The sequence below is a fragment of the Lutra lutra genome, chromosome X, assembly GCF_902655055.1.
Source record: "Lutra lutra chromosome X, mLutLut1.2, whole genome shotgun sequence".
NCBI classification, from domain to species: Eukaryota; Metazoa; Chordata; class Mammalia; order Carnivora; family Mustelidae; genus Lutra; species Lutra lutra.
In genome coordinates this window covers 675,621-701,121 of record NC_062296.1, presented here as the reverse complement: position 1 = coordinate 701,121, position 25,501 = coordinate 675,621, and the positions used below count along the sequence as shown (strand labels likewise).

The 25,501-nt window shown below is 42.3% G+C and overlaps 2 protein-coding genes across 5 annotated transcripts in view; one reads left to right on the top strand and one right to left on the bottom strand.

The window, feature by feature from the left end:
- F8 (coagulation factor VIII) overlaps positions 1-5,012 on the bottom strand; it is a 119,294-nt gene extending 114,282 nt beyond the window's left edge. For all 4 annotated transcript variants that reach the window (XR_007124681.1, XM_047715162.1, XM_047715163.1 and 1 more), the window contains exon 1: positions 4,684-5,012. Coding sequence is in view for 3 of the 4 variants with exons in the window: in XM_047715162.1 (XP_047571118.1) it covers positions 4,684-4,829 (146 nt within the window). In the remaining variant the exon portion in view is untranslated. The remainder of the gene's footprint in view (positions 1-4,683) is intronic.
- Positions 5,013-7,310: 2,298 nt separating this feature from the next.
- Positions 7,311-24,779, top strand: FUNDC2 (FUN14 domain containing 2). The gene is made up of 5 exons (XM_047716919.1): positions 7,311-7,470; positions 11,363-11,513; positions 18,193-18,268; positions 21,447-21,578; positions 24,261-24,779. Exons 1-5 carry the CDS (start codon positions 7,338-7,340, stop codon positions 24,336-24,338), a joined length of 570 nt encoding a protein of 189 aa, XP_047572875.1. The 5' UTR covers positions 7,311-7,337; the 3' UTR covers positions 24,339-24,779.
- Positions 24,780-25,501: the final 722 nt, after the last annotated feature.

Below are 25,501 nucleotides of genomic sequence, written 5' to 3'. Positions count from 1 at the left end.
CAATGAGCAATGGGTGTTATATGCAAACAATGAATCATGGAACACTACTAAAAGGCAACCTACAAAATAGAAGATAATTGCAAATAACATAGCTGATAAAAGGTTAGTAAAAGTTAGAACCTATAAAACTCAACACCCAAAGAATGAATCATTCAATTAAAAGATGGGCAGAAGACATGAGAAGACATTTCTCCAAAGAGGACATCCAGATGGCCAACAGACACATGAAAAGATGCTCAACATCACTGATCATCAGGGAGATGTAGATCAAAACCACAATGAGATCCCACCTCACACTAGTCAGCATGGCTACTCAACAACGCAAGACACAGGTGGAAAAAGGGTGCACTGTTGGTGGGAATGCAAACTGGTGCAGCCACTCTAGAAAACAGTACGGAGGGTCCTCAAAAAGTTAAACACAGAACCAATGTACAACCCAGCAAATGCACTACTAGTTATTTACCCAAATACAAAAAGACTAATTCAAAGGGATACATGCACCCCAATGTTTATAGCAGCATTATCTACTGTAGCCAGATTATGGAAACAGCCCAAGAGTTACTGACTGATAAGATGTGGGGTGTACATATATATATATATATATATATATATATATACATTACTGAGCCATCAAAAAGAATGAACTCTTGCCATTTGCAATGGCATGAACAGAGCCAGAGAGTATGATGTTAAGTGAAGTCAGTCAGAGAAGAAGTACCATATGACTTCACTCATATGTGGAATTTAAGAAACAAAACAAGCAAAGAAGAAGAGAGATAAACCACAAAACAAACTCTTAAGAGAGCAAACTGATGTTTACCAGAGGAGAGGAGCGTGGGTTAGGGTTGAGGAGGGTACTTGGAGATAAAGGCCAAGCACCAGGTGTTGAATGGAAGTGTTGCATCACTATACTGTATACATGAAACGAAGTAACCCTAACTGAACTGTTAACTAACTGGGATTTAAATAAAAACTTCAGAAAAATAAAGAAAAAAATTATGTTTCTAAATGAAACCCAAGACAATATTATAAACTACTGTAAATAATGAAAACTTCGTATCATAACCTGTGTGCATGCAAACATTGTTCTCTGAGAAAAACCTACAACTTTAAATGCCTTCACTATTAAAAATAAAGGACAAAGGAAAAATTACATCCCTTTTCCTAAGGTATTAGAAAAAAATGGGGCACCTGGGTGGCTCAGTGGGTTAAGCCTCTGCCTTCGGCTCAGGTCATGATCCCAGGGTCCTAGGATCAAGCCACGTATCGGGCTCTCTGCTCTGCTTCCTCCTCTCTGTCTCTCTGCCTGCCTCTCTGCCTACTTGTGATCTCTCTTTATCAAATAAATAAATAAAATCTTAAAAAAAGAAAAAAATGCAGCACAATAAGCCAAAAGAAACTAAGAGATCATTGACAAAGATAAAACCTAAAAATAAACATTAAAAAGTAACTGGGGTGGGTGGCGCAGTGTGGCACAGTTGGTTGAGTGTCCAACTCTTGGTTTCAGCTTGGGTCATGAGCTCAGGGTTGTGAGATCAAGTCCCACGTTGGGCTCAGCGGTCAGCACTGAGTCTGCTGCAGATTCTCTCTCCCTCTCCTTCTGCCCCTCCTGCTTGTGCTCTCAAATAAATAAATAAACCTTAAAAAAAACTGGGCAAAACAAAGAAACTTAGAAGCTCATTGTTTGGAAAGAGCATCACCAACAACAAAATAGACAAATCCCTTGCAAACCTGTTTGTGGATAAAAGATAAATACCAAATATACAGGAATTTAAGAAAAAGAAAGGGCGCAAATCTTAGATAATGTGGCAACAGAATGAAAAAATAAATTGATTACCTGCACAGATATAAAATTATTAAAACTGACTTCAAAAAAAGTTGAAACTTGATTTGAGTAATTTTCACAGAAGAGCCTGAAGAGATGATTAAAAATACTGCAAATGTCACCTGGAGCAAACAGACTCATAAATGAGCTTTATCTAACTTTTAAACAATAGGCAATTCTAATGTCATTTGAGCTATAAAAGAAAAAGATGGAGCACTCAGCGATTCATTTGATACAAGCAGTAAAATTTTAATACCAAAATCGAGTAATAATAAAAAATAGAGCTATAGATCAATCTCACATAACAAAGGCACACAGTGTTTATACCTCAACTGTCCTCTGCTCTACCAGCTGAGCTGCCAAAGGGTGATATGAAGGCATATAGCGTTCAAAGAAATATTAGCACATAGAACCCAGCAATAATCAAATTATAGTATAAATTGTAGTCCAAGAATGTAAGGGTATTCAGTGTCAGGAAATCTATAAACATAATCCATCTGCCAATCAACATATTAAAAATAAAACTTAGGGGCGCCTGGGTGGCTCAGTAGGTTAAGCCTCTGCCTTCGGTTCAGGTCATGATCCCAGGGTCCTGGGTTCGAGCCCCACATTGGGATCCCTGCTCAGCAGGGAGTCTGCTTCTTCACCTCCTTCAGCCTTCCCTCCACCCCCCAGCTTCTGTGCACATGCTCTCTCTCAAATGAACAAATAAAAATCTTAGGGGAAAAAAAAAAAGAAATGCTAAGAAAGGTTAAAAAAAAGAGCAAAAATAAATAAATAAATAAATAAATCTTGCAAGAAAATCTGGGAAATACACATACAACACTAATATGCAGAAAACATTTTTAACCAACACTGGCCACTCTGAAGATATGAAAGAAAAGATAGATACATTTGACTATAAATTTTTAAAAAAATTTTAGTAAAAGTTACTATAAGACAGTAGGTCTTGGGGGAAATCACACTATACATTAGTATGTTACTGCAGTATAACAAATAGTTAACATTTGTGATAATAAAAGGGTTTTGTAATAAAAAAATAAAAGCGCAAAGAAAACTGGGCAAAACCTATGAATTGTCAAATCTCAAAATATAAATGCAATAGCCAACAGGCATTTGAAAAGACGTTCCACCTAAGAAATAAAAGGAATGCAATTAAAGTGATGATGCGGTATCACTCTATAACTAAGCTGGCAAAAATTAGAACAAGATAAAAGTTATTGACATAAGAGCAGGGAGAAGGGCACTCGCATACGTTGATAGTAGAAATGTTTGGAGAGCTCTGGCCTTTCTGGCAATTAAAACCAAATAGAAAATATTCCTTTCATTCCAGTGACATCCCTCTTGAGAATCTGTCCCATAGGAATAAAGCACCAGTATGTAATGATACAGCATACAATGACCAAAAAGTGGAAATGATACAGAATCTTATGTAGCCATTAAAATCAATGAATTGGGGCGCCTGGCTCAGTGGCTCAGTTAAGTGACCAACTCTTGATTTAGGGTCAGGCCATCTCAGGGTGGGCACTAGGCATGGAGCCTGCTTGAGAGCTTCTCCCTCCTCTCCCCTCCCCTCCTGTCCCTCTCTAAAATAAAAATAAAAGTGAATTGAAGCTATGCTAACTGACTTAGACAAAATTCCACTAGGTGGTAATGAGAGAGAAACATGTGTGTAATATCCCATTTTTGTAAAACAAGCAATGACCAAGAAAACCTTTATGTGCATATATAAGTGTGTGTGTGCATGAGGATATATAACCATACTAGGGTTATTTGTTTGGGGATAGGCAAGAAGGGGGCTAATGTCGAAGGCAGATGGGGAGCCAAACAGAAAGAACAAAAAAAGACTGTAATGTATGACATGATTATATTTAATACTTATATTGCCATCATATATGTACTGGGGATAGATCCGTATAATACACATTTAAAGAAAACAAAACAAAATTTAAAATAAATGATTCCAGCATTCAATTCAATAAGCAAAATTAGATCAGCAAAATGAACTGAAATCTGGAAATCAGGAAGAAGGAATGAATTAATGAAAGAAAAAGCAGAAATTGATAGAAACAAAAGACGTTTCCTGACAAGATCAACAAAATTGAGAAACTTCCTAGAAACATTATTGTTAAGAGAGTGAAAGAGAACATACACAATATAAGAATGAAAAAGGAAATATAACTACAGACACCGAATAGCTGAACAACATCAGAAGACTAGTATATGACTTGATACCAATGGATTCTTAAATCCAGAAAAATCTAGATTGCTTTGCTGAGAAAAATATATAACCAAATTTGACTGAAGAAGAGGCAGAAAAATCTAAATAAATCGATGATCATAGATAATATTGAAAACATCATTTAATAGTAGTCTCTCAAAATGCACTGGAACCCAAAAAGATGAAAAGCTTCTGAACTCAGGGCTAATACTATTCTTAAACTGAAACTGGGCAAAGGTACCAAAACCACACCACATGTACACAGGAGACCTACACACTAAAGTTGTACATAATACTGATGGGATCTCATTGTTCTGCCTCTCTGTAGGGAAGCGTGGAGGTAGGCTGAGGAAAGTTTTGTTTTCTCTCAGGGTCCTTGTCTCTTCATCCTCCTTGCACTGTCTAGTTTCCAAAGTGGCAGCATGTGACCGAGAGAAGCAATGGACAAAACATAATAGCATCAACAAATAGTTGAGATCTGTGAACAGGATTGGCCATAAGCACACACACCTTACCTTTCTCAGTGCTTTTTCAGTGCTTAACCACCATCACAACCATCCTAGCCTGAAGCCTGCACCTGCCTGCAAGCAGTCACCTGCTCACAATCCCCACCGGACCCTACAGAACGTGCCTTTACCTTGCGTCCAGGTGCAGTGCGCCGAGCAGCTCGCTTTGCATATAGTCCCAGGACAGTTCCACTGCACCCAGGTAGTATCTTCTGGTGGCACTAAAGCTGAGCGGCAAAAGGCACAGAAGGAAGCAGGTGGAGAGTTCTATTTGCATGGCTTGTACTGCTAGAAAATGTTTAACTGGGGAGAAACAAAAGACTAATTCTTCTGTAAAATATCTTCAGGTCCCAGGAGAAAAAAGGTAAATTTTCTATGATTTAATGAAAAGTCCCAAAATTTTTGCTGGGAATTTTAGGGAACTTTACCTGCTGGATGTTACAGCAGTATAGCAGTAAGCATTAACAAATAAGATTGTTTCCTTTTTAGCAACGGAAAGCAGCCACAGGAAGAACTGAATAGGAAAAGAGGGGCGGAGCTGAATCTTAACCCATTCACTTTTGAGAGTACTCTGGCCTGAGAATGCTGCTTTAATCAGAACCTTTAAGGAAAGGAAGAGTGAGAAGGAGAGGTCAAGGTGAAGAGGAGCTTTAATGTGTATCATATTCCTAGCCTATTCCAACCGTCTTCTTTAGTAGAAACAGCAGGAAAGGCAGCTCTGGATGTTGTTGGAAATTCTGGAATCTGCTTGCACAAACAAGAGTAACCAGTATTTTAATAGTCTCCCTGTGTCTACCCTTGCCCCTCACACAGCTACCACTGAATGACTTTTTAAAACTATAAAGCAGATCGTGTCACTCCTTCACTCAGAACCCTCCACTGGTTTTGACCTCACTCAGAGTAATATCCTAAGTCTTTACCATGGCCTAGAACATCTCTCATGATCTGCATGTCCCTTTCCGCCAGGCCTCTGTGGTCTCACATCACTATGACTACTGGCCTTCTTGCTCTTCCTTAAAATACCAAGCACACTCTTGCACCTGGACCTTAGCACTTGCTATCCCTTTTACTCGAAACATCTTTCCTCTAGATCACCGCACATTTCCACGTCCACATCTCCTTCAAGTCTTGGCTCCGGTCTTGCCTTCTCAATGAGCTTAAGTGTGGACTACCGCATTTACACTGCAAGTTCTCTACCCCCACTGACACTACTGACATCCCTCCTGGCTTCATTTGTCTATGTAGCACTCATAACTATGCAGTATTCATGTATTTACTTATATTGCATTGTTGTTGTGTGATGCTTCTTAAGGTCGTTTGCATTTGTCCCAGGTATAGGCTATATCTCCTTACATCAATATGTAGCCCTGCTGAGCTCAAGCAGAGCCCCTACCCAGGTTAATGTTTTTCAGGGGGAGTGAGGGCCTCAAAGTATAGGAGATAACAAGAAGAAACTTGACCAGTGTTGCTATAAGAAATGTTATCACCGAGAGTCCAGTTTTGCACAGCATGAATGTGACTGAGAGCAACTGGTGAGGGGTTGTACAGCTTGGAAACAAGTAGGAAGAAATCCCTTTGGTAAACATTTGCTGAAACCTTCTCTCCGGCAGGTACTGGGATGCAGAGATAATAGCTGGCATGTACTGGCGCAAGTTACTTTAATTCAGCTGCTATTGTTGTCTTTATTTCTCAGGTGGTGAAAGTGAAGCACAGAGAGGTTCAGCAACTTGGCCAAGATTACAAGGTTTGCAATCAGTAGCGTTCCAACCCCTGTAATCCAGCTCCACACTTCATGGTCCAAACTCCTACACTATACTTCCAAGTGCGGGGTACACAGCATTGAAATATATAAGCAGCTGATATAATTAATAGTTACCGAGCACAAGTCCATCATACAGTATGTTGTGAGGTTAAATAAGCGCTGTGAACAAAAGGAAAGCTAGGAGGGTAAGGAGGGATGGACAAGGTTACAATTTTAACGGAGGATGGTCATGGGAAATCTCACTGGGTAGGTTACAGTTTATCGAAAGGAGTTTGGCTTCTCCACTAAGGGCAACAGGGGGACATGGTAGGCTTCTGAGTAGAGGAGGGCTGTGATCAGAATTAGCTTTTAGACTGGTCTTTCTGGCCAAGGGGGAGAGAACAGACTTTAGGCAGGTAAGGTTAGGAGCAGGTCGACCTATTCACTTCGGGCAAGAAATGACTGACTGTAAGTTGGGCTAAGATGATAGCACCGGAGGGTGAGAAACTGCTGGATTCCCTGCGAAGCGGTATCTATTGGGCATTAAGAGAGGCGTTCAAAATTAAGACCAAAGTTTTTGGAATTGTGAACTTGCCATTAATTGGGATGGCGCGAGAGCGAGATGACTAGCTTAGCGGTGGGGTGGGGAGACGCGCTCTGGCACGTAAGTAGCTCCTTAGGCGCTGCAGGCAGGGAAGCTTCTTTCTAAGCGCTTCTCATTGCAATGGTTTTTTAAGCGTCTTTGTCTAATGGAACAAAGTCAGGCACATACGAGCACTGATAAATACGTGCTCAACGTTGACACTAGTCAGCTTTACTTTTAATAAAGTAGTGGGTAAAATAGGCCTTACTAGGGGACGGCGAGGCGACGGTCGGCTCTCAAGAAACTTCCCTGCAAGCACCTCCCTCAGAGCCGGCTCTCTGCGCACGCGCGTCTCGGCGCAGCTGCTGGGCGGGGCCGCGGAGCCTTGTGACGCAGCTACGCGCGGGGTGGGAAGTGCCCGCGAGGCGCCCGGCCCGCCCTCTTCCGCCGCCGCCGTGGGAATGGAAACATCTGCCCCACGTGCCGGAAGCCAGCTTGCGGCGATGACGGCGCGCCACTCCGCGCCCTACCGCGCCGAAACCCTGCGGGTGTCATCGCGAGACGAGCTCGCCGAAATGGCCGCGTCCAGTCAAGGTAGGGGCGGGCGCGCGTCGCGCCGGCGCCACGGGGAGCCGCCTTTCTCGGCTCCGGAAGGGGAAAGGCTGTGCGCCCGCGGGTCCTGGCGGAGCTCTCCCGGGAGTTCTGGCAGCGCGCGGACCGGGAGGGCGTCACGGGCTCGCCCCTGACCTTGCCGCTCTCAGGGTCCGGCCAAGGTCAGGCGCCAGGCTGGGACCGAACTGCCCCGGGGTGTGGTCGAGTTGGGCTCAGTCAGCCTTCCGGCGCCGCCCCGGAGACCTTCTGTCCTCGTTCTCGGAAGCGCCCCGGCACTTTCAGCCTACGGCGGCGGCTTTGTCCCTTTGCCGGTCCGTCTCAGACACTTGGCAAACCTCTTTCTGTGTGCAAAGGAGCCTCCTGCGCTGTTGATGGTTTTGAAAGAGTAGTGCACGTGGGATTGTACTTGGAAATAGTTGTTTTTTTTTTTTTAAATTGAGTCCGTGTACTCAAAGAAGATTCTCTATAATAAAATACACGGAGGAGCATGGCTTTAAGTCACGTTTCTTTCCCTACTAATTAATTACCTTGCTTCACGTCATATTCATTTCGGTACTGGATCACAAGATCCCATTGCGAAACACGGCCATCATCGAGACCCAATTATATAAACCTAAAATTACATAAATTATATTGAAAACAAAGACCGTGAAGATACTCAGAATTCATCACTTTTTAATTATCTGCTATGGTATGCTCTTTACTATACTCTTGACGTTATTTACATCTATGCTGTGTGATGGAAATAACAGTATGGGATGCTACTGTGTACATCTCTTTCCAACCCTGCGTTCAGTTATGTCACAGTTCCATGATGTCACACTCACGGGGAGTGAGTACCTCATGGAAATTGATACACCCTAGAGATCACACCCAGCCGCTTGTTAAACATTGACCAGAACCCTACCGAATTTATGTGACCAAGGGGTTGAAGTGCACAATGTAATTCTTTTCCATGACCCATAAACAAGGCTAAATGACTTTTGTCTACATACTGGTTAAGAGTGTTAGTTGAATAACTGAGTGAAGTTGCAGGAACTAAACCTCTCTGATTTGCTCCCCCTTTTCACTGGAGCCTCCAAAATTATATTAAAAGAAAACTCAGGGGCACCCGGATGGCAGGGTAGGTTAAGCATCGGACTCTTGGTTTCAGCTCAGGTCGAGATTTCAGGGTGGTGAAATCGAGCCCCCCATGGGGCTCTGTGCTCAGCAGGGAGTTTGCCTGAGATTCTCTCCCACTCCCTCTGTCCCTCACCCATCTCTAAAAGAAATCTTGAAAAAAAAAACTCTCAAAACTCATTCTCGGTGGGCTTTTTTTTTTCATTCCTTTTTTTTTTTTTTTAAAGATTTTATTTATTTGACAGAGATCACCAGTAGGCAGAGAGGCAGGCAGAGAGAGAGAGAGGAGGAAGCAGGCTCTCCACTCAGGAGCCAGACACGGGGCTCGATCCCAGGACCGTGAGATCATGACCCGGGCCAAAGGCAGAGGCTTAACCCACTGAGCCACCCAGGTGCCCCCCCTTTTTTTTCATTCTTGTTTTCAGTGATATTGTTTAAAACAGGGAGAGAATTTCTTCAACATAGCAGTAATGTTTTACTGTTCTTTTGTACTGGTGTCTAATGTTGTTACATTAGAAAAATAATTTTCATGTAACTGCTTGTAAACCCATGTAATACCTAGTTCCTCAAACATCCATATTTTGGTTCTGTTAAATTGGGATCTATGATCCATGTTGAATTATATTTTGTGTATGATGTAAGGTAATGATTGCATTTTTTTTTTAGTACAGATACCTAGTACTTCTAACACAATTTGTTAAAACACTCTTTCCCTGTTAAATTGCCTTGGTGACATGTTCTTGAAAATTGAATGGGTATGTGTACATCTGCTTGTGGACTCTGTGTTCTCTTCCATTCATATTTGTGTGTCAGTTCCACACTGTCAAATATAATAGTTTTGTAAGTCTTGACCTTAGGTAGCTGTATTCCACTGTAGCTTTGTAAGAAGTCTTGAAATTCCTTGAACTTTGTTCTTTTTTTGTTGTCAAAGATTCACTTATTTGAGAGAGAGAGAGAGCACGTGAGCAGGTGAGGAGCGGGGGAAAGAGCAGGGGAGAGGGGTATATGGGGAAAGAATCCCAAGCTGGCTCCTCTCCTGACTTGAGCTGAAACCAAGAGGAGAGGCTTAACTGAATGGGCCACCCAGGCGCCCCAAACTGTTCTTTTCCCCCCAAAACGGTTTTGACCACTTGTGGCACATTGTATTTCCTAAATGATTGCAACAGTATCTTTCATTCCACCTGCTCTTAGTGTGACTTTGACACTCCTCCCACTCAGTGATGGGATCTACATATTCCCTCTTGAATCTGTGTGGGAGTTTTTGTGACTGCTTCTACAGAAAGTGATGGAAGTAACACTGCATGGCTTCCAGACCCAGGTCTTAAATAGTTAACAGCTTCTGCTTAGCCCTCAAGCTGCCTCCCTGCTCTCTCACTGCCTCCCTTGGAGTGCACCCTTGAGCCCAGGCACCATGCTGTAAGGAAGTCCAGATGAACCCACATAGAGAGGCAGCCTGTGTGTGTGAGTGTGAGAGAGGATTCCGGACCTTCTGCCTGTAAGTCTTCCAGCTGACTCCTCAGACATCACAGAATAGGAATGGACTGTAATGCCCTATCCTGTCTGAATCTTGACCCGCAGAATCTAAGAGCATAATACATTATTGTTTAGCTCCATGAAGTTTTGGGGCAATTTGGCACAGTACCTGGAACACTACTCCAGGTGAGTCCTTTCATCTCCGTGTAGATTTTAGAACCAGCTTGTCCACTTCTAGGTAAAAATGTACTCTTTGACTGGGATGGCATGGAGTCTGTAGATGGAGAGGAAGAGAGGAAACATCTTAACAGTATGGCCTTTTGCAAAACAAAGTATTGCGTCAGTTTCAGTCATCTGCACTTGCTCTCTGCAGTGTCTTGTTCTTTACAGTGTAGAGGTCTTGTGTCTCGTTCATTAAATTTATCCCTGCATTATATTCCCACAGAAAATGGGATTAGACATTTTGTTCACTTTTTCCTTTCTTGGGCAAATCACTTAACCTCTGACCTTCTGTTTCTTAATTATAAAGCAGGGTAATAAATAGTAACTTGTTTTGTACCTACTGTGTTCTGTGGATTTAATTAGGTATACATGTTTATTGTTTAGCACATTGCTTGGTGAATACTAACAGCTCAATTGAACATTACCTTTTATTTTTATTATCAGTGGAGGTCCATATAGTGGTAAGAATTTGTGAATTTGAGGGCTAAATAGTATTGAGGTATTCTTGAAAAGGAGACGCAAGTGAAGAAAATCCGTTTTATTTAGGATAATTATTATTACTATCAGGTTTTGTACAGCCATTGGTTGTTTTTAAATATGAGAGGAAAAACTAGGCTACTAATTCTAAATTGTCTAGTCATTTTTTCCTTTAAGACAGATCATTATTTGTTGATTTTTTTAAAAGATTTTATTTATTTATTTGACAGAGAGAGATCACAAGTAGGCAGAGAGGCAGGCAGAGAGAGAGAGGAGGAAGCAGGCTCCGCACTGAGCAGAGAGCCTGATGTGGGGCTCGATCCCAGGACCCTGGGATCATGACCCAAGCCGAAGGCAGAAGCTTAACCCACTGAGCCACCCAGGCGCCCCCATTATTTGATGATTTTAGTCTGATTTTCAAGTCAGTAGCTACAATTTCAGAGTTAATTTGCCATTTAAAATAGAATATTTGCAGGTTTTTACTACAATACCCATTTCCTTAAAAAATCTCTTAAATCTAGTTAGGAATTGTGATTTATTGTAAAAATAAATATTTTCTTATTCAGTATCTTAATTCTTGTAGGAAACTTTGAGGGAAATTTTGAGTCACTGGACCTTGCAGAATTTGCTAAAAAGCAGCCATGGTGGCGCAAGCTGTTTGGGCAGGAGTCTGGGCCCTCGGCTGAAAAATACAGCGTGGCAACCCAGCTGCTAATTGGAGGCGTTACTGGATGGTAAGTGATGAGAACGATGCCCAGTGTCTTTTTTGCATGATTTAGCTTTGCAGTTACACGAACCTTCTCCTTAACTAATGAAAGCACATTGACTTTTGTGACATTGATCACTTAGTGTGTAGCATTCATGTAAACATAGTACTTATTACATGCCAGGCACTGTTTTGAGTACTTAAATATTTCATTTCCTTCTCACAACAACTCTGAAATTGGTACTGCATTGTCTGTCCTCATTTTTCTTCCAGTTTTATTGAGAAAGAACATCAAACATCACTATTTAAGGTTTGATTTACATCTACTGTGAAATGATTACCACAATAGGGTTAGTGAACATTCATCATCTCATACGCATATAATAAAAAAGAAGAAAAAAAAAATTTCTTCGTGAGACGAAAACTCTCAGAATCTACTCTCCTAACCATTTCTTGTACACCATACAGCAGCGGTAGCTATAGTCCTCACGTTGTACATTACCTCCCTAATACTTCCTTCTAAGTGGGAGTTTGTACCTTTTGACCACCTTCATCTAATTCCCCCTCCCCCAGCCCCCTGCCTCTGGTAACCACAGATTTGATCACTTTTCCTATGAGTTTTGTGTGTGCTTGTTTTAGATTGCATATATAACGGGGGTCATACAGTATTTGTCTGTCTTTGTCTGACTTCTCACTCAGCATAATGTCCTCAAGGTCAGTCCGTGTTATCACAAATGGTAGGATTTCGTTTTTGGATGGCGGCATAATACTCCGTGGTGTATGTGAGGCATGTGTGTATATCACGTTTATCCGTTCATCCACTGATGTATCTCAGGTTGTTTCCATGACTTGGCTATTGTAAACAGTGCTGCAGTGAATGGGGGGTGGCAGATATCTTTTTGTGTCGGGTTAGGGTTATTTCCTTTAGATATATTTCCCGAGGTGGAATTGCTGGATCCTGTGATAGTTCTATTTTTAGTTTTTTAAAAGATTTTATTAATTTGTCAAGAGAGAGAGAGCACAAGCAGGGGAATGGCAGAGGGAAAGGGAGCTGAGCAGGGAGCCCAATGTACAGTTGGATCCCAGGACCCCGGGATCATGACCTGAGCCAATGGCAGACGCTTCGCCGACTGAGCCACACGGGTGCCTTTTTTTGATTTTTTGAGAATCCTCCATATTGTTTTTCACAATGGCTGTACCAATTTACAGTTCCACTAAGAGTATACAAGAGTTCACTTTTCTCTACACCAAGAAGTAGAGAACACAAACATACACAAATATTTTAGTACTTATGGATACTTCATTTCCTTCTCACACCAACTCTGACATTGATATTGTAATTATGCTCATTTTGTAGGAACTAAGGCTTAAAAGGCCCAGGGCCATATAGATAAAAAGCGGTGTCATTAGGAGCCAGCCAATAACTTCCTCAGTTGTGACACAGCTTATGGTTTCGTTTGTAACAAATTCAAGGAATATATAATGCATCAATCTCATCTCTACTTTTTACATTTGAAAATGTTATTGTACAAGATAATGTAAGTACAGAATATCACCTATAATATGTGTACACTTTAATGAATACATACAGAGCAGACACCTATGTAACCACCACACGGGTAAAAAAAATGTAACTAGCACTCCAAAAACTCTAATGTTGTACTGATGATTATGCAGTTTTTTCTTTGTAGTTGTAACACCAGTTCTATCAGTAACTAATATACTATAGTTAAGCTGCTTTTGAACTTTAAATAAATGCAATTATGTGTATTCTTTTGAGTCTTACCTTTTTTGCTCAATTTGTTTTGTGTGTAGTTGTAGTTTCTTTGTTTTCATTTGTATATAGAATTTCATTGCATGATATACCATACTATTTTTATCCAGGTGATGACTGACATTTGAGTTGATTCCATTTTTGGCTAATTTTAAAAAATATTTTATTTATTTATCTGACAGTGAGTTAGAGAGCATAGCAGGGGGAGCAGCAGAGGGAGAGGAGAAGCAGTCTTGCCCTGAGCAGGGAGCCCGATGTGGAGCTCCATCCCAGGACCCTGAGATCATGACCTGAGCTAAAGGTAGATGCTTAATGACTGAGCCACCCAGGTGTCCCCAGTTTTCGGCTAATTTAAACAATGCTGATAGGGACACTGTACAATTAATTTCCTGGTGTGTATATATGCACATTTTTGTATGATCTGTACCTAGGAGTTGAATTGCTAGGTTATAGGACATAAGTATCTAGCTTTGCTGGGTAATGTCAAACTGCTTTCCAAAAGTAGTATTAACAGTTTAGCCTCCCAGCAACAAGTATTGAGTGTTATTGATGCTCTCCATTCGTGTGAGCACTTGATATTGCCAGACTTAAATTTTTACTGGTCTGATAATTGTATCTTACATGTTTTTCATTTATACTTTGCTAAATAGTGGTGACGTTGACTAACTTCTATGTATTGTTCTTGACCATTTTGGATCTCTTCTTTGATAAAGTCTCATTTTTTTTAAAAGATTTTATTTATTTATTTGACAGAGAGAGATCACAAGTAGGCAGAGAGGCAGGCAGAGAGAGAGGGAAGCAGGCTCCCCGCAGAGCAGAGAACCCGATGCGGGGCTCAATCCCAGGACCCCGAGATCATGACCTGAGCCGAAGGCAGAGGCTTTAACCCACTGAGCCACCCAGGCGCCCCGATAAAGTCTCATTTTTAATCTTTTGTTAATTTTTCTGTTAAGTTGTCATTCTTTTTCTTACAGAGTTACAGCAGTTCTTCATATATTCTGAATAGATGTCCTTTGTTGGTTTATGTTTTACAGGTATTTTTACTCATTCTGCATTCTGTGATTGTCTTTTCATTTGCCTTTTGGTATCTTTTGATGCACTGATCTTATTTTTAATATAGTCAATTTTACTGATCTTTACCTTAATGGTTAGTAATTTTTGTGTCCTGTTTAATCTTTGCCTACCGCATATGCTAGAACTTTATTTCTTTACCTTTCACATTTACATTTATAAATCCACCTGGAATTGTTTTTTGTGTTTGGTTTGTGGTAGATTCCTCTTTCTTTTTTTTCATGTGGAATACCCAGTTGTCCCAACTCCGTTTATTCCAAAAGTTATCCTTCCCCCATTACTCTGCCACACTCTCTCTGTTATATGTCAGGCATCTCTGTGTGTGTAACTGCAATTTTGTTTCCCAGGAACTTTTTGGCTATTCTTTATTTTTTTAAACAGTTTAGTAAATAAATTGCCAAATCAGAAGTATAAACAAGTATACAATTGTTTAAAAGTACAATTTAATGGGGCGCCTGGGTGGCTCAGTGGGTTAAGCCGCTGCCTTCGGCTCAGGTCATGATCTCGGAGTCCTGGGATCGAGCCCCACATCGGGCTCTCTGCTCAGCAGGGAGCCTGCTTCCTCCTCTCTTCCTGCCTGCCTCTCTGCCTGCTTGTGATCTCTCTGTCAAATAAATAAATAAAATCTTTAAAAAAAAAAAAAGTACAATTTAACTTACTTTTTTTTTTTGACGGAGAGAGAGATCACAAGTAGGCAGAGAGGCAGGCAGAGAGAGAGGAAGGGAAGCAGGCTCCCTGCTGAGCAGAGAGCCCGATGTGGGGCTCGATCCCAGGACTCCAGGATCATGACCTGAGCCGAAGGCAGAGACTTTAACCCACTGAGCCACCCAGGCGCCCCTTAACTTACTTTTTAACTTACTTTCTTTAACAGTACAATTTAGGGGCGCTTGGGTGGCTCAGTGGGTTGAGCCTCTGCCTTCGGCTCAGGTCATGATCCCAGGGTCCTGGGGTCAAGCCGCGCATCCAGCTCTCTGCTCTGTAGGGAGCCTGCTTCTCCCTCTCTCTCTGCCTGCCTCTCTGCTTACTTGTGATCTCTGTCAAATAAATAATTAAAATCTTTAAAAAAAAAAGTACAATTTAAACAAGTATACAATTTGAGGGATGCCTGGGTGGTTCAGCTGGGGAAGTGTCTGCCTTTGGTTCAGGTCATGATCCCAGGGTTCTGGGATAGAGCCCCCAATCTGGCTCCCTTCTCCCTCCCCCTCTGCCCCTCCCCCTGCTTGTACTCTCTCTCTCTGTCAAATAAATAAATAAAATCTTATAAATTATACAATTTGATAAATTTTGACATATACATACGCATAAATCATAGCCACAGTCAAGGTAATGAACACATCCATCACTCTAGAAGTTTCTTTGTACCTCTGCCTAATCCCTTTCATGCCCCCACTAACCTCTGATCTGCATTCTATCACTGTAGACTACTTTGTATCTTCTAAGAATTATATATAAATGGAATTATACAGTATGTGTTCTTTTTTTTGTCTGGCTGCTTTCTTCTGGTTAGCATACTAATTTTGAGGTTCATCTGTGCTGTTTCTTTTAAATCAGTAGTTCAGTCCTTTTCCTTGATAAGTAGTAGTAGTCTGTTGTGTGGAAGAACCATTTTGTTTATCCTTTACCTTTGGTGGATATTGGTTTGTTTCCACTTCGGGGCCAAAACTGCTATGAACATTTGTGTACGAGTCTTCATGAACATATGCTTTTCTTTCTTTTGGGTCAGTACGTAGGAATAGCATGGCTGGGGGTTGTAAGTGGAATGCCTTAACTTCTTAAGAACCTAGCATACACTTTTGTGAAATGCCTGTACTGTCTTATACCTCTGCCAGCAATGTAGGACAGTTCCGGTCTTTCCATGTCTTCACTAGCTCTTGGGCATGATGCCTTTTTGATTACAACCATCAAGTGGTATCTCACTGTAGTTTTAAGTTGTAGTTCCCTAATGATTAATGATATTAGCATCTTTTCATGGCCTTGTTTTTGCCATCCATCTATCTTCGATGAGGTATCTGTTCAGATCTTTTGTCCATATTTTTATTGGGATGTTGGTTTTCTCATTACAGAGTTATAAGTGTTCTTTACATATTCCAGATACAACTTTTATATCAGATATGTGATTTGCAAATATATTCTTCTACTTTTTAGCTTTTTATTCTAACAGTAAAGAACTGAAGTTCTGAACCTTGAAATGTAATTTATCAACTTTTTTTGTAGCTCTAGCTTTTTTTTTTTAAATTTATTTGACAGAGAAAGAGACATCACAAGTAGGCAGAGAGGCAGGCAGAGGGGGAGGGGGAAGCAGGCTCCCCACAGAGGGGAGAGCCCGATGCGGGGCTCAATCCCAGGACCCTGAGATTAGGACCTGAGCTGAAGGCAGCGGCTTAACCCACTGAGCCGCCCAAGCACCCCTGTAGCTCTAGCTTTTGATGTCATGTCTGAGAATATTTTCCTAATCTAGGATCTCTAAGATTTTCTTCTTTATTTTCTTCTAGATGATATATAGGTTTAGATTTTTCATTAGGTCCATGATTCATTTTGATTTACTTTTTGAATATGTTGCAAGGTAGGAATCTAAGTTCTTTATTTGCATATGATATCTAATTGTTTTGATGAAAAGACTATACTTCTCTATACTGAATTGCTTTTGTACTTTTGTCAAAAATCAATTGATTAGATAGATGTCTGTTTCTGAACTCTTTTTTTTAAGATTTTGTTTTTAGGTAATCTCTATCCCCGATGTGGGGCTTGAACTCTCATGACCCTGACATCAGGAGTCACATGCTCTTCTGACTGAGCCAGCCAGGTGCCTCTGTTTCTCAACTCTTTGTTGTTGTTGTTGTTGTTGTTTTTTAAGTATTTTTAGTTTCAGTTTTAGTTTTTAAGTAGGCTCCATACCCAGTGTGGAGCCCAGTTGTGGGGTTTAAACCCACAACCATGAGATCAAGACCTGAGCTGAGATCAAGAGTCAGATGCTTAACCGACTGAGACACCCTGGCGCCCCTGGACTCTTTGTTAAGTGGATTTGTCAATCTTTGTGGTAGTATCACACTGTTTTATCACTGTAACTTTATAAGTCATGAAATCAGGTAAATCTTACAACTTTGTACTTTTTTGAAGTTGATAGGACAGTTCTGGGTACACAGCATTTTCATGTGAATTTTGACTGGGATTGCATTGATCCATAAACCATGTTTAGGTTTCTTTCAGTTTCTCTCAGCAATGCTTTGTAGGTCTTGCACATCTTAGTTTTTGATATTACTATAAATGGTATTTTTAAATTTCAACTTCTGACTGTTCATTGCTTGTATATAGAAACACAGTTGGGTTTTGTATATGGCTCTTTTATACTGCAGTCTTGCCAAAGTCACTTACTAGCTTGCAGAGCTTGGGGATCCCCTTGGGTTTCCTGGGAGGATATTTGCCTTTATGCTTTCCCCCTAGAATCCCTTCTCCACAGTGTAGCCAGAGTCATCTTTTAAAGTGCAACCCAGGGGCGCCTGGGTGGCTGAGTTGATTAACTGTCTGCCTTCAGCTCAGGTCATGATCCCGGAGTCCCAGGATCCCTGCTGGGCAGGGAGTCTGCTTCTCCATCTGCCCGTCCACCTGCCCGTGCTCTCTCTCAGATAAATAAATACATAAATGTTTAGATTTGCTCGGGACCACAAAATCAGTAAGTGGTAGAGCTAGGATTTGAATCAGGGTCTTGGTGAGTTCAGAGCCTCTGCTCTCTGCTGATACAGCGTAAGAGTGGGAAGGAGCTGGGTCATCCCAAGGTAAGTAAGATCTGAACATTGTTAGATGTGCATGTACGTGTGCACTCGACAGCCTGTCCACTTGTCTGACATTGCTTTGGTTTTTGTAGGTGCACGGGTTTCATATTCCAGAAGGTTGGAAAGTTGGCTGCAACAGCCGTGGGAGGTGGCTTTTTTCTCCTTCAGGTCTGTATGTGAAATGTCCCCAGATGTTTGGAAATCCCCCTTGCCCATGAGGAATGCAGTATGAGGAGCTGTAACATAGTCTTGGGTATATTATTCTAGAATAGCCTTTGCACTTATTTTCAGCATACTATTTGAAATGCTAGTGACCATTTGAGTCAAATTTCACCAGTTAGTAGTCACATTTTGTTTTGGAATCTGTGACATGGGGACATAGCACATATTCCATATCATAGCTCCCTTGTAGGGTTTTTAAGACCACTTGAAATATTAAATAAATGTGATTTCATAAATATGAAGTGTTATGCAGGGCCCTGTGGTAGGGTTTATTTTACATAGGGAACACTGATTCTAGAGCAGTCAGTGAGAAATGAGGGCCAAATGACAGTCCGGTCTGACATCCTGTCTGTGCCAGACGGGCCAGAGTTTATTTCAGAACTACGAGGTATTGGTTTGCAAACTTGACTCCATGTTGGAATTACCTAAGGAGTTTTAAAAAGTGCTTATGCTTGAGGCCTGCCTCCTGCCCTCTCCCCACCTGATTTCATAGGCGGAAGGTCTGCTCACACATTTAAGTGGTTTTTTTTAAAGGTTTTATTTATTTATTTGACAGAGAGAGAGCACAAGCAGAGGGAATGGCAGGCAGAGGGAGAAGCAGGCTCCTGCCGAGCAGAGAGCCTGATGCGGGACTCGATCCCAGGACACAGGGATCGTGACCTGAGCTAAAGGGAGACGCTTCACTGACTGAGCCCCCGCAGGCGCCCTCACATCTAAGTATTTTTAAGAGTCCTGAGGTGATTCTTATGTGGAGCAGAGTCTGAGAACCACTGCTCTGTAGGAGCCATAACTTGTTGAATTGTGCCCCAGTCTCTGAATTCATAGCCCTTTGTGTCCTGCAGTTGACAGCCCTCATTTTAGCAGGGTAAGTGCTACCTTTGAACCGTAGGAGGAGTGAGTTTTCCACTTGGGTCAGGCGAAAGTTCAGTGTGTGGGAGAAGAAGGCTGGTGACAGCCAGGCCTGGCTGGTGGCCGGGTTAGGGCATGGTGTTGCCCCACAGCAGATTCCCTCAAATACAAAGCTTGACATAACCACCATTTTATTATCTCTCACAGTTTCTGTGGGTCAGTAATTTGGAGAGGGTAAGGTGGGTGCCTGTGGCTGCGGGTCTCATGGTTACAGGTAGGAGGTGGCTGGAGCTAGAGAAGCAGAGCAGGCCGGGGCAGGTCTGGGCCTCTCGGTGCCTCTCTGGCAGGTCAGACTCCCTGCGTGGCGGTGGCCCTCCTCACATCTCTCCCTGTCCTTCCTCTCAGCCCTTCAGGCAGAAGTGCAGTGACAGCTGTCCCTGTGGTTTCCCCTACACCCTGCTCCAGACTTGACTTTGTAAATATCTTAGTGTTGCTTTGAAATAGCTTTTTAACTTTCATCTTAAACTTTTTTCACTTGAAGTATATTTGACGTACAATATTAGTTTCAGGGTACAGCATAGTGATTCATTATTTATGTACATTACAAAATCTCTTAATCTCTTAATCTTGGAAGCAATTGATACTGAAAGGATCACCAGGAAAGATTCTCATGAGTCAGGTAGTCAAGGAGTACAAGGGTTCCTCCTGGCTAGGGGAGGCGGGTGGCACTTGGGGAGTCAATGCTGTGCACTCAGCTCTTGGTCACTGGAGGGATGTGGTGGCCATAAAGTAAATGTGGGAAGAATTAATGTCTTTTATGATAATGAGTCGTCTGTGAATATGTGCTTTCTCTCCATTTATTTAGGTCTTTAATGTCTTTGCATAGGCTTTAAAATGTCTTTTCATATACATCTTCTACACTGTGCCTTGATTTTATCCCTAGATACCTCACACCTTCAGTTACCCGCGGCCTTCTTGGCCGCACGTCAGCCCCAGTCTCCAGCTGGACTCATAGGCTTATTTGCTATCCACATAGCCTTTTTATGAATGAGACAGTTTTTTAACCCAGCATTTGTTCTAATGCTTTTTTTTTTTAAAAGATTTTACTTATTTATTTGGCAGTGAGAGAGCTAGCACAAGCAGAGGGAGTGGCAGGCAGAGGGAGAAGCAGGCTCCCCATTAAGCAGGAGCACGTTGTCGGGCTCAGTCCCAGGAGCCCGGGATTGTGACCTGAGCTGAAGGCAGACACTTAGCGACGGAACCCCCCAGCCGCCCCTGTTCTAATGCTTCTTGTTGGCAGCTGCCACCAGTGTAGCAATTCTGTCCAGATCCCTCTGTCCCTGAAGTGTCAGTTCACGGCCTCCGTCTTGGTCCTTTTCCTCCATTTTTAGCCCCACTAGACCTTGGAGGACCCTATGGAACATGCTTTTGGATCCCCTGCTGAAGTGGCCCAGAATGACCCCATTTCCCTGATGTTCCCCATGGATCTTGATCGTGGAGAGGAAGAGCAACAATGCCGGAGGAGACTGTAGAGAGGAGTTTCAGTTTTAGATATTTTGAGAAGTTCAGATAGATATGACTTCCCAAAACTTTGGTGGAGATAAGTGACATTGATGGAAGATTGACTGATGGGCTGTAATGAGTCTCTTCAGTTCCTTGGGTAACATTCATCCATCAGAAAACAACATACTGCAATCAGTTTTATCCTATTCACACATTCTCAGTGAAGGTGTTTTCACTGAGCTTTAGTGTTTGTGCCTGCTGTCTTCCCTCAGGGAAGTAGGCGGATTCTATGCAGTATTTGGATGTGTTTCCCTCAGTGCCACCAACATGTAGTTGCTCTGGAGGGACCTCTCTGGGGCCGTGCACTAGATTTCTTTCTGAGCTGATAGCAATTATGTTGCTGTGAGGTCTGTAAGGTTTCTTTACCTTACATCTTGACTTTCAATTCTGATTTTCTTCTTACCATTTTATATTTTTAACCTAACTTACAAGTTTGTAGAGAGGGAGAAGAGTATAAATAAGAGTAAAAGGACTGCCAGGAGTCATTGAAGGTCAGTCTGTTGATGTGGATCAGGCATAGGGTCTTGCATGTTGGGTGGATACTGAGTAGATGTGGAGTGAATGTCATTGTCATGCAATGAATTAGACGCAGATGTCTCAAGAAACAGAAAGTCAGAAGGGTTTTTTTGAAGTACTTCAGTGACTCAATTATAATGAACAGAAATAACAAGCCTGTGTTTCTTGTTCTTTGCCGTCATTATCGAAACGATAGCTTGCGAACCATACTGGGTACATCAAGGTTGACTGGCAGCGAGTAGAGAAGGACATGAAGAAAGCCAAGGAGCAGCTGAAGATCCGTAAGAGCAACCAGCTGTCTACGGAGGTCAGAAGCAAAGCGGAGGAGGTGAGGCCTGCTTCGTTCGCCTGCAGTGTGAGGGGTGTGGACAGTGGGGCAGATGCACCGATGTGCCAGCCTCAGCGCGTGCTTAAAGCTGGGTAATTGACGTGCCGGTGACTTCTGTCAGGGAGTGCGAATGTGAAATGATCGTTTACGTATGTGGTTTGGTCGTGCCTTGAATTCGTTCTGCAGCAAGTGGGACGCAGACGGTTTTGCATCACACTTTGTCTCCGTGCGCGCGCTCCTCTGAAATGTGCGCCCTGGACGTGCTCACGTAACCAGCAGAAGCTTCGACCTCAGAGGTCGGCAGCCTGTTCTTTGTGAAGGGCTGGGTGATAAATATTTCCAGCTTTGTAGGCCCTGCAGTCTCTGTCACAACTCCTGAGCTGCGGTGTTGCAGCGAAACTTCATTTGCTCGCCTCTGCTCCGACACGTGAGACCAGGTTAGGTTATACTGGTGGGCACTTGAGAGGGACAGGAGAAGTCCTTCTTTTTTAAAAGAATTTTGCTACTTTATTACCTTTGGAAATATATTAAACGTGCTGAAGAAATAAGTGCTCTGAAGTGGGGAGAAATAAACTTGGATCAAAGTGTCAGGAAGGTTCTGGGTTCACAGAGAAAAGGGATGGAATAAGTGCAGAAGAGGGATTTAGGCGGAAATTGAAACAGGCCTTGAAATGTTGCTGAGTGATGGCAACAAAATAAAACAGGTTAAACCCATAAAGACCAAGAGAACAGGAGAAAAATACCAAAAGACAAGAAATGTCAGCAAGTTTCTAGAAGTTGGAAAACAGGTAGGTGAGTGGTAAATACTGGTCCACCTTGCCGGGTACGTAATGGCAGTCGCTGTGTGGTGGTGGGTAGCAGGCCAGTGTTGGTCCTTTGCCCAAATGGATGGTGGCATCTGTGGGCGCCCAGGAGTGCAGATAGTCCCTCCCACTTGTCTCCCCCTGCCTCAAGCTCAAGGTTATAAAAGTGACAGTTTTTTCATTTTGCCAAAACATGGCTATTCACATAATCACAAAAGTAATACGTGATTGTTGAAAACTTCTTCTTTTTTTTTTTTTTTTTGTTGAAAACTTCTTCAGTGACATGGGAGGTAATGTAATAGGTCACATTGAGTCACAGAGGGAACTTGTTATTATAAACTATCCAGAAGGTTTGGAATTAGTTCATTCCACAAATTTTTGTATTCTTATTTGTGGCCTGGTACTGTCACAGGCTCCAGGGATAGTGGCTGGTTTCCCCCTTACAGCCCGTGTTGTTACCTGGGGAGCCAGGGAATGAGGGTGATAAATTCAGTGTTTAGCAATCAAGTCATCAGTGACTTAAGTGACAACAGTTTTGGCCAAACTGTAGCAAGTTGAGGAATGAGTAGGAAGTAAGACAGTAAAGATAATGAATGAAAACAATCATTTTAGGAATTTGTATGATTTTTTTCATTCCCCCTAAGAATGGTAGATGGCAAAAGACAGTACCTCAGGTAGGGAAATGTGGGGTCCAGTCAAGTCAGGTCAGAGAGCCAGTGAAAGGGACATAGGAAGTCATAGGCGTAATGGGAGTAAGGATGCTAAGGAGTCCCAGGGGGACTGGGTAGTAGAGTGGAGCGGGTCAGGGTACGAGTGGCTTAAATGGTTGGGACATGAAGTCACTGTACTTGAGTTCAAGAAATGATGAGGCCAGGGTACCGGGTATGTTGTCCCAATGAACAGTGTCTCAGGTGGTTGTACTTGGGAAAAAGAGGGAGTCTGGCCCACTTAACCAAAGTTCTCTCTGAAATGAAAATTCATAGAGCATGGGAGCCACAGGGTGCTGAGTACATGTTCTGAGGTGCAGGTGAATGGACAGGAAGAGGTGGAAGTTTTGTGAATTTAAGATATCCTTGTTTTAATCATCCCCTGAGTGGTGAGGTGTGAGAATGCAAATACATAGCTTCTACTCAGGAGGAGGCCTCAGAGGGGGATGGGTGGGGTAGATGGACACATGGACTGAGGGATGGACGGGATGAACAGATAGAAAAATTTGGAGGAGAGGCTTCAGAATGAGCAGCCTTGATTGGAAAATAGGTGTCAGAACGAAGGAGTGAAGTTCGAAACTGAGAATTGCCTCTGTAACCAGTTTATTAAATACAGCTTTTTCTCTTTCCCCATAATTTCCCCCATGAACTCTGTCCTTCCCTGTTCCTGAATGAACTCTCGGGCAGATTTCTTAGCTCTCGAACAGACATAACTGAAGACAGATTCCGAGGAGTTGCCTTTGGCTTCTCCTCCTCATCCCTCACATGGCCAGTCATCCGATCAAAGTCCCATTTCAGAAACATCTTTTGAATTGTATCATTTCACATTAACATCCCTGCTACCATTTTTTAAAATTTAATTTTTTCAGTGTTCCAGAATTCATTGTTTATGCACCACACCCAGTGCTCCATGCAATCCATGCCCTCCATAACACCCATCACCAGGCTCCCCCATGCCCCCAACCCCCCTCCTCTCCAAAACCCTCAATTTGTTTCTCAGAGTCCACAGTCTCTCATGGTTTGTCTCCCCCTCCGATTTCCCTGCTACCATCTTGACCTAGAGACCCAGTGGTGAAGGGATTGACATTGTTAAGATCGCAGAGGTAATAGAGATCTGATTCCTAATAATATCCCTAGCAAAATAACCCACTTGTGCTATCTTCTGTTCCTAGGTAGTGTCATTTGTGAAGAAGAACGTTCTAGTGACTGGGGGATTTTTTGGAGGCTTTCTGCTTGGCATGGCATCCTAAGGACAACAACTTCACTTCTGTTACTCCTGTTTTTTTCCAGCCAGCAGCCTCTTCACTCCATCATAGGACATCAAGTCTGTCCTACTTCTTCCATGACCTCCTCCCTGCTGTGGCATATCCGAATGGCTTCTGTAGGCATCTGTTGGTGCAAGTTGATACAGCCCTATTACGAACTTGATGGTAGCGGAAGAGACCATAGATGTTAGCTCTTCTCCCAGCACACTCCCCACTTGACTAATCTGTAGGTCAGCAGAAATGTTCCTTCCCCTTATCCCATATAAGATACTTAACAGACCATGATATATGAGACGGCTCACCTTGGAGGTTGGGTGGATCCTCAAAGGTTGTCCCAAACTTGATTTGGAAAAGAAATCACAAGCATAGAGATACCTTATGTGCTGCATGAAAAGGAACTGAATACATTTGCCTTTAAGCATGAAAGACTTGGTATCTGGTGTCTACTTTCTTTTTAGTTGGTTTTAGATTACAGAAAGAGAGCTATTTATATACCTGCTATAATTATCCTGACAAAAATGGCAGTATAATCACTATAATTGAAAAATCCGAATATGGAATGAACTTGGGCTAAAGGTATATATTCTGAGCTAAAGGTATTGTGTTTGGTGGAAAACCAACTAACAGATATATCATCTGATGGTCAAATTTAGTGAATCATTTAGGGGCATTAAGATATTATCCGGGGATGTTTTTTACCATAAAGCACTCACGGCCATTTCCAAAGGGTTTTTTCATGGTAAAATAAATGATTATAGGTAGGAAAGGGAAGAAGCTCTTGGATTTTTATTTCACAGAAAAGGTTTTAAGCTTCGAAAGGTGAAGTATTATTTACCTCTTGTTGAAACATTAGGGGTAGCCATAGCTCCTTTGTGCCAGTTCTGTTTCTTTATCTAATTGGTATGAGATACCTCACATTTCAGCCAGAGTTTTGAAGAGGTGGCATTGCAGGCATTCACAATGGAGAATGGTAGCAATGGCATGTGCGAAGTAAATTACTTCCATCATCACACATCCTGCTGTCTCACAATGGCCCCATCTCTTAGAATTATTCTTTAAAAGTTTATAGACACACATACACGTGTGTAGAATCTTAGCACACTTTGTCTGCAACCTCAGCTGGAATGTCCGCTTGTGGAGGGGACGGC